Source organism: Polyodon spathula, chromosome 4 (assembly GCF_017654505.1).
Source record: "Polyodon spathula isolate WHYD16114869_AA chromosome 4, ASM1765450v1, whole genome shotgun sequence".
NCBI lineage: Eukaryota > Metazoa > Chordata > Actinopteri > Acipenseriformes > Polyodontidae > Polyodon > Polyodon spathula.
In genome coordinates, this window is record NC_054537.1 from 3,092,404 (window position 1) to 3,106,000 (window position 13,597).

A 13,597-nucleotide genomic window follows, 5' to 3' on the forward strand; every position below is an offset into this window, starting at 1 on the left:
CATCTGCAGTGTCTTTAACACAGAATACGTATTCGACCAGAGCACGTCACATACAACCGCATGACTAAACATTGATCTAATTCATATCATGATTGCTATTGCTATGAGAATGAGTGTAAATCCCGCGTACGGCCGGCGTGTAAATAAGGCCAGCGCTTTAAGTTCCTTTCTGTTTTGTCTTTGGCGCTGCGCTGTATCATGTGCACCAATATCACAACGGTGTGTCTGCATCACTGATTTCTTTTAAAGAAGCACGGGCCCTTTTCTGAAATGATCCATTCGTCCCTTTCTCAGATTCAAGATCAACCAAGCACAGATTCCCCTCAGCACAAAGTAGGCTAATCAACGCGCAAATATGTTTGTGGTTTTGTTTTAAAGAGAGTACCCTAAGAGAGAGAATTTGTGGTTGGATAAAAACATACTATAATCACACTATAATAGTTTCTAAATCAGACCACTGTTTGCAGAGGCACATACATGATCCATCAGTGGCAGAGGAACAATTCTGGATAAGGATGAAACTCTTAATTTATACATACTTTGAAAGGAACTGGTAAAAACAAAATATCAAGGGTATTGGTCAACAAAAAAAAAAAAAAAAAAAAAAAAAAAAAAAAAAAAAAGCTGTTCAAAGCTGTCCCCATGTGCGTTGTGTTTCAATAGATCCTGTGAGCGATAGCAGGAATGCGTCTTCTGATTGGAAGAGTGAACGATCAAAGACCCCTGTCCAGTAGTTTCCATGGGGAATAACTCCACTGTGAATTCACCATTTGTGTTTCCATATTTATTTCTAGTCTTCACTCTTTTATGCTGTACTATTTGTATATTTAAAGTAAAGATGGGTTGCAAAGAAATATGCAGATATTATCATGATATTTAGGGAAAATTACAAAAAAAAGAAAGAAAAAAGAAAAATGAGAAAAACGCATAAGCTAGTAAAATAGGTATCACCCGCCCTCCCCCTCGCTTCTGTCGCTGTGTATTCCCAGCTCATTAAATAATATCAATGCAATGCATATGCAAGGGATTGTGGGTATTCCCTATTCTATACAACATGATCATATTCGGGTTCCGTTTTGCATCACTGCAGTAAATAAGACACATATATTAAACTGCCGATGGGCTTGAGAATAGCAACGTACAGACCTGCAAACGAATTAGTCTGTTGTTTTTAGAAGAACGCTATCGCTTTAAAAAAATGAGAGGGGGGGAGGGATGCGAGGTTGAGAGTGCTGTCATTTACTTAAGTGTCATTGTGTCACGTGGTGAAATCTTTTCGACTCTATTGGCTAAAGGCACGTGTCTAGGATACCGGAGTGCAACGTCACCTGGGGGGCTGGTATTGGAAATAAGATCACGAAATCCAGAGTGAAAGTATTTCAGGATCAGTTAGCACCTCTTCATTTATCCTTAGTTTAGTAACTGCAGCACATCCATTGGATTGGTTCAGAAAACGGAAGAGACAGACTTGGCTTGATTGAATGGTCTTTCCAAAGCAACACATGAAGGGGTAGTCCAGGTTGGGATTGGAAGAACAGAACTATGAATGTTCTTTGTGGAAACACTTTGAACGGAGTGGCTGGTGCATAACAATACTCTTTTCCACGGGAAGGAGTATTTTGTTGCTTTGCTGAACAGGGAAAAGGTGTAATAAATAAATAAATAAATAAATAAGAACCAGGACGGAAAGTGCATTTTTAGTGAAACTGGAATTTGATTGTGCACTTCAAGATCACGAAAAGGGTTAAAGAAAGAACATTGGAAACTGTAGCAGTATGGAAGAAAATGATCATAATAACAGAGAAGCGGACCGGCAGGAGTCGGGCGATGAGTCCAACAGAGCCATCATCCCACTTCTGCAAGCGCCTGGGAACCTGCAACTCCCGCACCGCATTACCAACTTTTTTATCGACAACATCTTACGACCAGATTTTGGGCGGAGGAAAGAGGGGACCTGCAACCGTGATGAGAGTAACCTCCCCGGGGGAGAGAACCTCAGCCCCTCGGCTCCCGGATCTGGGCAGATAGGACTAGGGACTGTAGCGGGTGAAGGGACTTCTAACCTACACCCTGTCAACGGGGCAAAGAAGAAGGGCGAAACAAGGAGCGGCGAAGTCCTGAAAGGCCGCGGTGAAAGCGGGGATCAGTGCCAAAGCTCAGACTCGGACAGCTCCCAAGCCAGCTCGACTACTCCTTCACAGCCCATGCTGTGGCCAGCCTGGGTCTATTGTACTAGATACTCGGATAGGCCTTCATCAGGTAAGAGTTACATCTACATACTGAACACTGTGCAAAGCTGCCATTGATTGTGTGTTACCACTTCCTGATCATTTTAATGCACTCCAAAAACAAATAAATAAATATATAAATTAATTAAGGCAAACAAAAAAAAAAAAGACAAACACTGATTTCTTGAAAACTTGAGTTTTGGTTTTTACATGGTAGTTTGTAATGTATCTGGCTGGCTAACCCAGTAGAACTGACAAGGAGTGCTGTTAACATAGACACCTCGCAAGTGTTTAAACATTAGCCAGGCTATAGTGTGAGCCCTCTATATATATTATATATATAGATATATATTATATATATAAGTTTATATTATATATATATATATATATATATATATATATATTCCCCATATATAGGAAATACATACCACATTTGAAAACCAAACTGGTTTTTTCTTTTTTCTATGATGATGATGATACTATGATGATGATGATAATAATAATAATAATATAATAATAATAATAATAATAATAATAATGCATTTGGAATTATATTTGTAATAATGAACAACGATTGCTTAATTTGTATTGATATTATTTGGATCTTGTTTTAAGCTCATTCGGGCAACGCCTTCTAGGCAGTGGTGAATTGTAAATATACCTTGTTATGGGTTTAACGTCCCCCACAAACACATGGGCAGAGATATTCGAAATGTCTTTACTGTGAAATGTGGATCCGCCATGTAAAGAATGAAAGTGACTTCTAAGAGCGTCCCTGCCTGCTTTGCTGAAACGTTGCTTTTTTTTTTTTTTTTTTTTTCAAATAATTTGAAGCAGTTTTGCATATTTCAAAACTACACGCTGCATGCTTTGTGCTTTTTGTCGGAGACGTGCTTTGATAATATTAGCCCGTTATTCCCAATAGGTGTACAGTATTCTAATTACTTGTGTGTTTTTGAGCAGGCTACTAAATTCAGTGTGAATAACAGATACCACAAGCACAACTTATAGATTGATTGATTGATTGATTGATTTAGAGACACTAGTTCTTATACAATAGCCAATAACAAACATATTAAAAAAGTTTGATGCTTTATTTAATAGATGTTTTCCTTATTATATCGTCTTTTTTTCTTTTTATATAAAACACCTGATATTTTTAAGTTCGCTTTCAATTGTATTTCAATAAAAAAAATAACTTAGATATTTTAACGCATTTTTACCAGCAATGCATCCCGCGGATTCCGTGCGCATGTAATATTGAAAAGAATGTTTATTTCTTAAACAGACACGTCAGCAGTCTTTACAGTATACGCGCTTTGGCTATTTTTGACTAGCCCGTGCAGTTTTAAAGGGGGATTACACATTTGCGCCATTGTTCTCCTTTAGCCTTTGTTAATATTTAATTAGCATATTTTGTGACAATAGACTAGGCCTTCAACTAAATATATGCTCCAGTATTTTAAACAGATAAACAGCAAACTATAAACGAACCTGAACTTGCAATGTTACATTAGCTTTTAATTTGAAACAAAAACAATTGCGTGTTTTTTAGTTACATAGAAAATAATAAAATAATAACACTTAACGAATTACCGAATGTGCTCCAGATATTTTAATTCAAGGGGGTGCATTTCGTATATTATCACATACATTAGATAAATAGCAATTGATCGTATTATATTTTCAACAGAAAGCAGCTTACTTTGAAGGACACATATTTTTTCGCCCCTTCCCCCGTTCATATTTAATACGCGTTTATAATTTACATGTCATATTTTTGCTGAATCAAAAGATGATGACTTTCAGTACAATTTTGAAAACAACGCGTACTTATAGCCTAGAACAGTGTCTGAAATAGGCAACGTTATGCCTGTTTCAGACATTGTTCTAGGCTATAAGTACGACAACAAATATCTATAATATATATATATATATATATATATATATATATATATATATATATATATATATATATATATATATATATGCTTCCACTAAAAACATTCGAGTCGCTCTGCAATCGAGCTTTTGTTTTTCTTTATTGTTATTCATTTTTGTACAAATGGTTAGTTATTTTCTCCCAAGTTTTGCATGCGAAATGCAAGCTTCCAATTTATAGAGCGACACGTCTTAAGGGGAGTTGCAAGCCCAGCCTTTGTGGAAGCTTATGTATAATTTAGGGAGCTATTTTAAGCCCCATAGGCCTGGTAGGTCTGCAACTAAACATACGTGTCAATGTTACCCTGCAAATACGCCAGGAAAGAAAAATATCCCAACTATAGAGACTCCGACAAACAAGACATGTGAAATTAAAAAGTGCAATCTGTTTTCAAATGACAAAACGTTTACGTTTTATTTGTGTACGTCTTTTTCGGTTGAATCACATAACTAAACAACTGTATTGTTCTTTACATAAAATGTATAGTTTTGAAGATATTCTAATATTAGGTAGGGCGTACTATTTTTAAATCACTGTGTTTTTGTATTTTGTATTTATTTATTTATTTATATATTTATTTGCTTGTATTATGCACGCATGTGTTTATTTTAATTTAACTTCACGCCAGGGTAGGGCAGTGTGTAGATAAGTATGCATTTAGGCTTGCTACAAGGTTCGTTGACCAGAGTAACGTACAAAATTCAAAAGTAGTCCGAATTAGTATATGCTGCATCATTAAATATTAAAGATGTGTTGTTGTTAACTGAATAGTTATAACACGCGTTAATAATAATAATAATAATAATAAATAATAATAATAATAATAATAATAATAATAATAATAATAACTTGTGTAAGGCTGCCCCAAACAGTGACAGAAATGTAAGGTAAATAATTGTAAATAAATAATTGAAAAAGAAACAATGACATCACTGTTAGTCAAATTTAAAAGTAACAATGAAAATGCTGTAACGTGCATGTTAGTTTTCAAATGACCGTTATTTATCCAGTTATATTTCTGCTGAGTAAAAAGATAACAGCCTTTGATGTGGCAGTAGCCCATTGTTTAATTACTGTATTACTGTGTTTGTTGTTGAAAAACAAAACCCTAAGGTTTATTGTGTTTTTAACCACAGGGCCCAGGTCTCGTAAACCAAAGAAGAAGACCGCGAGCAAGGAAGACAAGCGGCCCAGGACTGCGTTCACAGCGGAACAGCTGCAGAGACTGAAAGCCGAGTTTCAGACAAACCGCTACCTGACCGAGCAGAGGCGGCAAGCTCTCGCTCAAGAACTCAGTCTGAACGAATCTCAAATCAAAATCTGGTTTCAAAACAAAAGAGCCAAAATTAAGAAATCCACGGGCAACAAGAACGCGCTGGCACTGCACTTAATGGCACAGGGCCTCTACAATCACGCCACATCATCAAAAGAGGACAAATCAGATAGCGATTAAAGAAAAGAAGAACGAGAACACAATGCAATAATTTAATAAAAGAAGGGCCAGTTTATAAAGTATACCAGCATTAATAAATTGTATTAGATATAATTCTGCAATATTCGGTGTACAAGTATATCATTGCAGGTAAGGTGTTGTAAAACAAAAACAAAACAAAACAAAAAAAAAAAAAAAAAAACTTTTTCAATATATGATCTTTTTGTTTGTTTGTTTGTTTGTTTTTTGTTTCCAGAAGTGTATATGTTAAAAGTGTTTTAGTTACATTTTATACCAAGTGCGTTTCATGGGCGTTATATTTTAGCCACATGTTTGACAGTGAAACACAAAACAAAAACAAAAAACAAAAAACAAAAAAACAACATTGCTGAAGTCCAAAGAATTTTTCTGCTGCATCCAGGCGAACTGTGAATCTAATAGAACGATAATGTTTGTTCTGCAATGTGTTTTTTGTTGTTCTTGTTGTTTTGTTTTTAAGGACTTAAGCAGGAAATATGATTCCTTGAAGCAGCGCAGATATAAGACATTTTTGATAAATAAATATTTGTGATAACCCCAGACTTAAAAAAAAAAAAAAAAAAAAAAAAAAAAAAAAAAAAAAAAAAAGTTTTTAAAAAGTGTGTGCCATATAATAACGATTATAACTTTTTAGTCTTTATAAAAAATATTTTGTATTCCAATAATATGGTAAAAGGAAAGAGTTTGGTTTGTAAACTAGTTTAATAATGGAGTGAATAAGACTTTGCTACCAAATGTAATTTGCAAATTCGGTGATAAACATATATGTTATTTTGATCGATTTCATATTTACACGTCTGTACATCTTGTTTACAATACAATTTGCTTGCTATGCCTATATGCTTCAATTTCCAATTGGCCGATTGACGTCCTTATTTCTTTCTCATCTGGTCTCACAGAATTTGCAGTGATAACATTAAAATATAATGGTCTGAGAGCGGTCTAGGCGCGCTACAATAACTAATTATATTGCTTGCCAGGAATTGAAAAGAACAGGAAGCACAAAGGGACGAGGGCCTGGAAAGACTTCAGGGCTGCCTCTGGGTACTTCGACAAGGATAAACAGCGTTAAACCCCCGAGTCACGTTTTTAATGTTGTATAAACTGAAAAAGTAAAGGAAATCAAACTTAGTGAATTCAAATACTCACTGGTCTTTGGAACACGTTTCACTGTAAGGATCGTTTTAAAATCAATGCGTGCAGTATAGACAACGAGACAGCACAGTCATTTACTGTGGAGAGATAACAGCGTGGAGCCCTAGCGAGCCGCACCGCTTCTTATAATCTGTTTATTCTGGGGTGTTTCCACTGCTTATTTATCATGCAACAAGAACCTCTTTCTGTGAATGAAGGCGTTTCTTTCTGTTTGGGGCCTTTGCATGGAAGCTGCAGTTTGTTACTGGGAAAAATGAAGGTGTTTATGAATAGATCCAAGGTATTTATGATGGCAGTTCAGATGAAGGGTTAAGTTGCTAGACTATCCATACCAAATTGTGGACATTTTTTTTTTTATTATTATTATTATTATTATTATTATTATTATTATTATTATTTTTTTTGTTTGTGTGTGTGTGTGTGTGTGTGTGTGTGTGTGTGTGTGTGTGTGTGTGTGTGTGTGTGTGTGTGTGTGTGTGCGTGCGTGTGTGTGACTTTACATGTGGTTTTATATCTGAAAAGTGTGTATGAATTTTAAATCCACCAAACTAAACACACTTTGCCTTAAAGGTTCCTTTCAAAGACGAACTTTTTTTGAATTTCTTTATGATACCGAACTGTGCTAAGAAAACAAAACAAAAAAATATGATGTTAAATGCATACTAGTAAGAACAAATCGCCTTTTATTTTAATAGCTGGTGCGACAAAAATGAATTTTGAACAGTAAAAAAAAAACTATCGAGAAATATGTTAAAATATTTGTGTTGAATGAAACACAAGGACGTTTTATTTTATGTGTTTATGTTTTAAAGTATGCCTTCTTATAAAAAAAAAAAAATTATAATGTACATAATTTGTATCATGTATGTTTTAATTGTGTAATGAATTGCCTCTCATAAGTGGACACGCAAATAAAGGTCGAAAGTGATTTGCAGTACATTGCTGTCTGTGTATTGTCTTGCAGTGTTGATAACAGTTCAGCCCTCTGTGGCAAGCTGAAAAACTACCCGTTCTTCAAAATGTGCTTTTCCTATTAAAGAAGGTGTAAACCACAGTGAAAGTGCTGTGTGTGTGCATTCGCAACGCTATCGCTGTTCTCGGGTACAGATAGGGCGCCGTTGTTTGTTTGCTAAATTATTTAAAATGGGAACATGAAAAAGAAAAGAAAAATAAAGCATGTATAAAATATTAGCAAGCAATTGTAAGAACATATCACGAACGCGTACAAGCGTAAGAACATATCACGAATGAGTACAATTGTAAGAAAATATCACGAATGTGTACAATTGTTTCGTCAAGAGTTTTAAATTCAGTAGTTCGTATTTAAAATGTCAAACTTGATTATTTTTTGCCGCAGTTTATATTTCTATACAAACATGCAAGCCGCTGTTTTATTTTTTTTTTAATTTTTTTTTTGAGTGTGCATTTTCACGTCACTTCCCTCGCTACAAACAATAATGCAGAAATAGACTACTATGGTTTACGTGCGTATTTAACATTACAGTTAATGGTAGCCTGTTGTATTGGTAATTATGTAGTTTATTGGAACCTTCTATACAGTATATATGTAATATATATATATATATATATATATATATATATATATATATATATATATATATATATATATATATATATATATATATATATATATATATATATATATATATAAACATATAGGCAATTCATGGATAGTAGATCGAATTCGTGCATTTTACCATTGTGTTACAATGTGACTCATCATTGTTTACTGGCTGCTTTAATGTGATAAGGGTTATACCCATTAGTCAGTAGGAAGTGTTTACATTGAAATATCTTACATAATATCAGCTTATATTATATAGGCGGGTAAAGTGGTGTCTAAGGGAACCGTGATAAAGGCATCGTGTTTAACGTCATGTGATAGCAATGTGCTTCAATAAGGAAGATACAGTTGTGTATTCACAGAAGTACTATTTTTAGCTTCAAATTTCAGCAATCTATTAGGCTACTTGTTATTTACAGATTGTTTCTGATAGGTCCGTGCAGTGAAAACAAGAACTGCGCACTTTTAATAGAATGTGGAAAATTATGAAGAGTAATTGAAGGCTTCAGCTGCATTATGTAATTATTGTAATCTGGATTTGTAAAATAGTTTTTGGAAAACAACGGAACGTAAAGAATGACTCTTCTCATTAAGAAACATTACAGAGTGGCCTATAGACCAGCTCTAATAACCACCGTTGTCTGTGTAGGAACACACGAATATACATACATAGCTATACCGAGAGACAAGACGTGCGGATGATATTGTTGGGGTTCATGATATGGGTTTAACAATATATGTGGTTATTAAAAATACATCTACAAACAGATACATGAAAAACAAGAATAATAAAAACTTCGGTCCCTATGATAATAGGAGAAACTAGACAGACAGCAGGCATTTAGTCCAGTCTACGTGAACACGAACACTTCAAAAGCAATAGGCGGGATATTCTGCTTGCTTTCTGAAGTTGCGGTAGTTGCAGGCAGGTGTTTCGCGTAAAGCTAACGTGTTTTGCTTTTCAAATCCTATACATTCTCTTGGTATATAGGGCCCACGGTTTGTTTTTCAAGTCCTATACATTCTCTTGGTATATAGGGCCAATGGTTTGCTTTTCAAGTCCTATACATTCTCCTGGTATATAGGGCCCATGGTTTGTTTTTCAAGTCCTATACATTCTCTTGGTATATAGGGCCCATGGTTTGTTTTTCAAGTCCTATACATTCTCCTGGTATATAGGGCCCATGGTTTGTTTTTCAAGTCCTATACATTCTCTTGGTATATAGGGCCCGTGGTTTGTTTTCCAAGTCCTATACATTCTCTCGGTATATAGGGCCCATGGTTTGTTTTTCAAGTCCTATACATTCTCTTGGTATATAGGGCCCATGGTTTGTTTTTCAAGTCCTATACATTCTCTTGGTATATAGGGCCCACGGTTTGTTTTTCAAGTCCTATACATTCTCTTGGTATATAGGGCCAATGGTTTGCTTTTCAAGTCCTATACATTCTCCTGGTATATAGGGCCCATGGTTTGTTTTTCAAGTCCTATATATTCTCCTGGTATATAGGGCCCATGGTTTGTTTTCCAAGTCCTATACATTCTCTCGGTATATAGGGCCCGTGGTTTGTTTTTCAAGTCCTATACATTCTCTTGGTATATAGGGCCCGTGGTTTGTTTTTCAAGTCCTATACATTCTCTTGGTATATAGGGCCCGTGGTTTGTTTTCCAAGTCCTATACATTCTCCTGGTATATAGGGCCCATGGTTTGTTTTTCAAGTCCTATACATTCTCTTGGTATATAGGGCCCGTGGTTTGTTTTCCAAGTCCTATACATTCTCTTGGTATATAGGGCCCGTGGTTTGTTTTTCAAGTCCTATACATTCTCTTGGTATATAGGGCCCGTGGTTTGTTTTTCAAGTCCTATACATTCTCTTGGTATATAGGGCCCGTGGTTTGTTTTTCAAGTCCTATACATTCTCTTGGTATATAGGGCCCATGGTTTGTTTTCCAAGTCCTATACATTCTCTTGGTATATAGGGCCCATGGTTTGTTTTCCAAGTCCTATACATTCTCTTGGTATATAGGGCCCGTGGTTTGTTTTTCAAGTCCTATACATTCTCTTGGTATATAGGGCCCGTGGTTTGTTTTTCAAGTCCTATACATTCTCTTGGTATATAGGGCCCGTGGTTTGTTTTCCAAGTCCTATACATTCTCTTGGTATATAGAGCGAGTAGTTTTCCAACTGTTTTAAAAGCAAGACTGAAACGGTCAAGTTAACAATATGATCAATAACATGTTTAAAACACAGGGTTCATGAAGTAATTAAAACGTGTGTTCTTGGGTCCAGTTAGTTTTGCAATCAGTTAATAAAGAAGACGTGAACCCCTAAATGAATGAACTCATGCTGTTTCCCCCCTCAATAAACACGAAGTGAATAATAGCTCCAGGAATTTTACAGTTATGAGAATATGTATCTCATGTGCGGACCTATGATGAGCTGAATCAATAAATAATTGTCACTAGAATGACAACGTCTGAGAAACTAAATCTAATCACTGAAAGCAAAGCGTGATGATTTCTTTCTTATGACAAGTGAATTATACCTTAGCATCTTATGCAGTGTCAAGTAGAAGACATATTTAAAATAAGTGTGAACTAACGCAGCTAAACAGAAACACGCGCCCGACAATTCATTGTTTGTAGGCTGTGTGACAACCCTGCAGGTTCCACCACTCGTCAGGTGGAGGTCGCATTTACAGAACAGAGTGTGGGTTTTGTGAAGGAAACTAGCGGGAAAAAGACAGCCCCAGCAAATTAGATCAGTTATTGGGAAATGAACGTGCACCGAAATAAGTTTAAACAACAGGCAAGCATGATGTGCAGCTTTCGGTACAGGCACATTAACCTTAGAATATATTTCAAAGACATTAAGAAGTATTCAATAATCCATAAACTCAAGAAACTTGGGAAATAGGCACCAAAATCATTAAAACTTAACAACCACACCATTGAAGTGGCCTTTATAAAGCTATACCACTATACCAGAATGTATGTCCAGAATGGAAAGCCTATCTCTAAGCTTTGCCAAAGGTTATTGCTAAAGTTCAATATACATGCATGTTTACTCATTACTTTCTATTCGTTTAACAATTGCAGTGTATGAAAACAACGTATTCCCTCTTCATGAGCAAGAACAAAGGCGCAGCTTTGTGTACACAAACGTACATTTTAATGTAGATGCAATTTACAAAAGTTATCTCAACTACAGCATTCATTCCAAGCGTTTGAGATTTAAAAGTACAAGCGGCAAACATGTTGTAAATTGCATGGACATTATTTTATACCTACAACAATACTGTATTTGAAGCTTTATTATGTCCTTGTTTTGTGCAAGAATATTATGTTTGATTTTCTTTGCACCAAGTTCAAGTTTTATTGGCAGTCAATCTTAGGAAAGTCTGTAAACAGCATGCAGCGGGTCTGCATGTTCACTTACGAAGCTAATTACCGGTAAGATATGACTTTTCATTTTGTCGATCTCCAAATGTGCTATTGTTCGCGTTTTATGTTACACTTTGAATGAATGTAGTTGGTCTGTCTTCAATGTAGTGTTATTTGTTATGTGCTAAATTCTTTAACAATTTAAATTAAAATTAAACTGAAAGTATATTAAATGCATCTATAAATGAACTAGTTTTAGTTTTATTATTATTATTATTATTATTATTATTATTATTATTATTATTATTATTATTATTATTATTATCAACAGCCAACAACAACAACAACTTAACAAATGTTGTACAATCAAGCAAGTGTGGAACTCAATAGGGTTTGTTTATTATTGTCGAAATGGCTTCAATAAATGTATGCCAAAGTAACATAAGTGACCGAGTTTATTATAATTGTGTTATGGTAGACAGACAAGTTTACCTGCCCATTGTACAATTTGGAAAAATTGCAAACGCAAAATAGATCTGCAACAAAAGAGGCAGCCTGCGAGGACCATTTCCCAGCATTGACCTGCTCTTCAATGCTAAAAAAAATCAGATCTGCATTTCTATTCTTGCCCAGCTTGTATGTGGAAGTAACGCCCAACGGCCAGTGACTTGAAGAGCTCTGCGGAGAGAAAGGCCTGTGCCGCTCAGACACTCTGCTCTATGCGGAGTATGAATGGAGTCTGTGGCCTGGAGACCCTGGTGAAGGTCAAAGCCTTCTGTCACAGCGGCAGGTGGTTCATTTCCTCTCCCCCTGTCCGTCAGCTCGACACCTCTGAATTCAACACTGGCTTTTGAGGAATCTCATTGAAACCGTATTTTTAAGTTTTCAACTCCAAAACATTTTTTCTTTAAAACCGCAATTAATTAGCTATGGCAAGTTTATAAGCCCAAAATGTGTGAAATTGATAGTGGTGGAAGTTATCTGGAAACCCCCCCCCCCCCCCCCCCAAAAAAAAAGGTTGAAGCCTAGTAGCTTTCATGTATGCGTGTTTAGTTTAGTGAGGTGTTTTCATTCTCCACTTTTTTTGAAATATTTTCCCAGATGTAACCCAATGTTCATTAGCCACAGCCCATTAACACGTTCTATCAGCACCAGTTTTTTCTTTGCATAATATCAGCATAGGGGGTAAGAATCTTTACTCTTACATGCCTAAATAACTTTACTTTACTTTTTAAAAAAAAAAAAAAACAACATCAGGAGGATTGATGATCTGATTTTAATTGTATACACAGTAAAACGTTACAAAGGGGTTTACCTAAACCCCTTACAGCGATGTTTACAGGCTTCATTATAGACCAACTTAGATACTCGGTTTCTAAGATCGTTTTTTATTTCACAAAACAAGTGCTAAAGCTTTTCTTCAAAAACAAAAAAAAAAAACCTTAAGAATTTCTACACAATTCCACACGTGTGTTATCGTGAACACCATATAAAAACGGTTGTCATTAGGTAAAATTCAATAGAAATATTTTGCAGAAAAGTTTGTGAATCAAAAACACTTTATCAGAAAAACACTGATGTCTCTTGTCTGCCTTGAACACAAAAAGCCATCCTGTACCCTCCCCCACAGAGTTATTTATCCATAGTTTTTAAATGCTTCCTAGTCAAACTTGAATATGCAATGAAGCACTGGAGCTTTGTGGCGGAAATATAATTAAAGTGGTGAAAGATGTAAAAGGTGAAGAATGGGGATGACATCAGGCCAATTTCACACTTGGCACTCAGATGGCCAGGCCCAAGCCAGGCTCTTGCCATGCAACACAGATCAAAGCAC

General features: G+C 35.6%; 1 protein-coding gene across 1 annotated transcript; it reads left to right on the forward strand.

Moving 5' to 3' along the window:
- Window positions 1-1,218: 1,218 nt before the first annotated feature.
- LOC121313783 (homeobox protein engrailed-2b-like) lies at window positions 1,219-5,743 on the forward strand. The gene is made up of 2 exons (XM_041246577.1): window positions 1,219-2,259; window positions 5,307-5,743. The coding sequence occupies exons 1-2, from the start codon at window positions 1,776-1,778 to the stop codon at window positions 5,621-5,623; spliced, it is 801 nt and encodes a 266-aa protein (XP_041102511.1). The 5' UTR covers window positions 1,219-1,775; the 3' UTR covers window positions 5,624-5,743.
- The last annotated feature ends 7,854 nt before the right edge of the window (window positions 5,744-13,597 follow it).

Excerpts from the sequence above, each read along its gene's own strand:
- LOC121313783 (XM_041246577.1), top strand. The coding sequence starts at position 1,776 with ATGGAAGAAAATGATCATAATAACAGAGAAGCGGACCGGCAGGAGTCG. Across the intron at positions 2,260-5,306 it reads CTCGGATAGGCCTTCATCAG|GGCCCAGGTCTCGTAAACCA; the intron begins GTAAGAGTTACA and ends TTTTAACCACAG.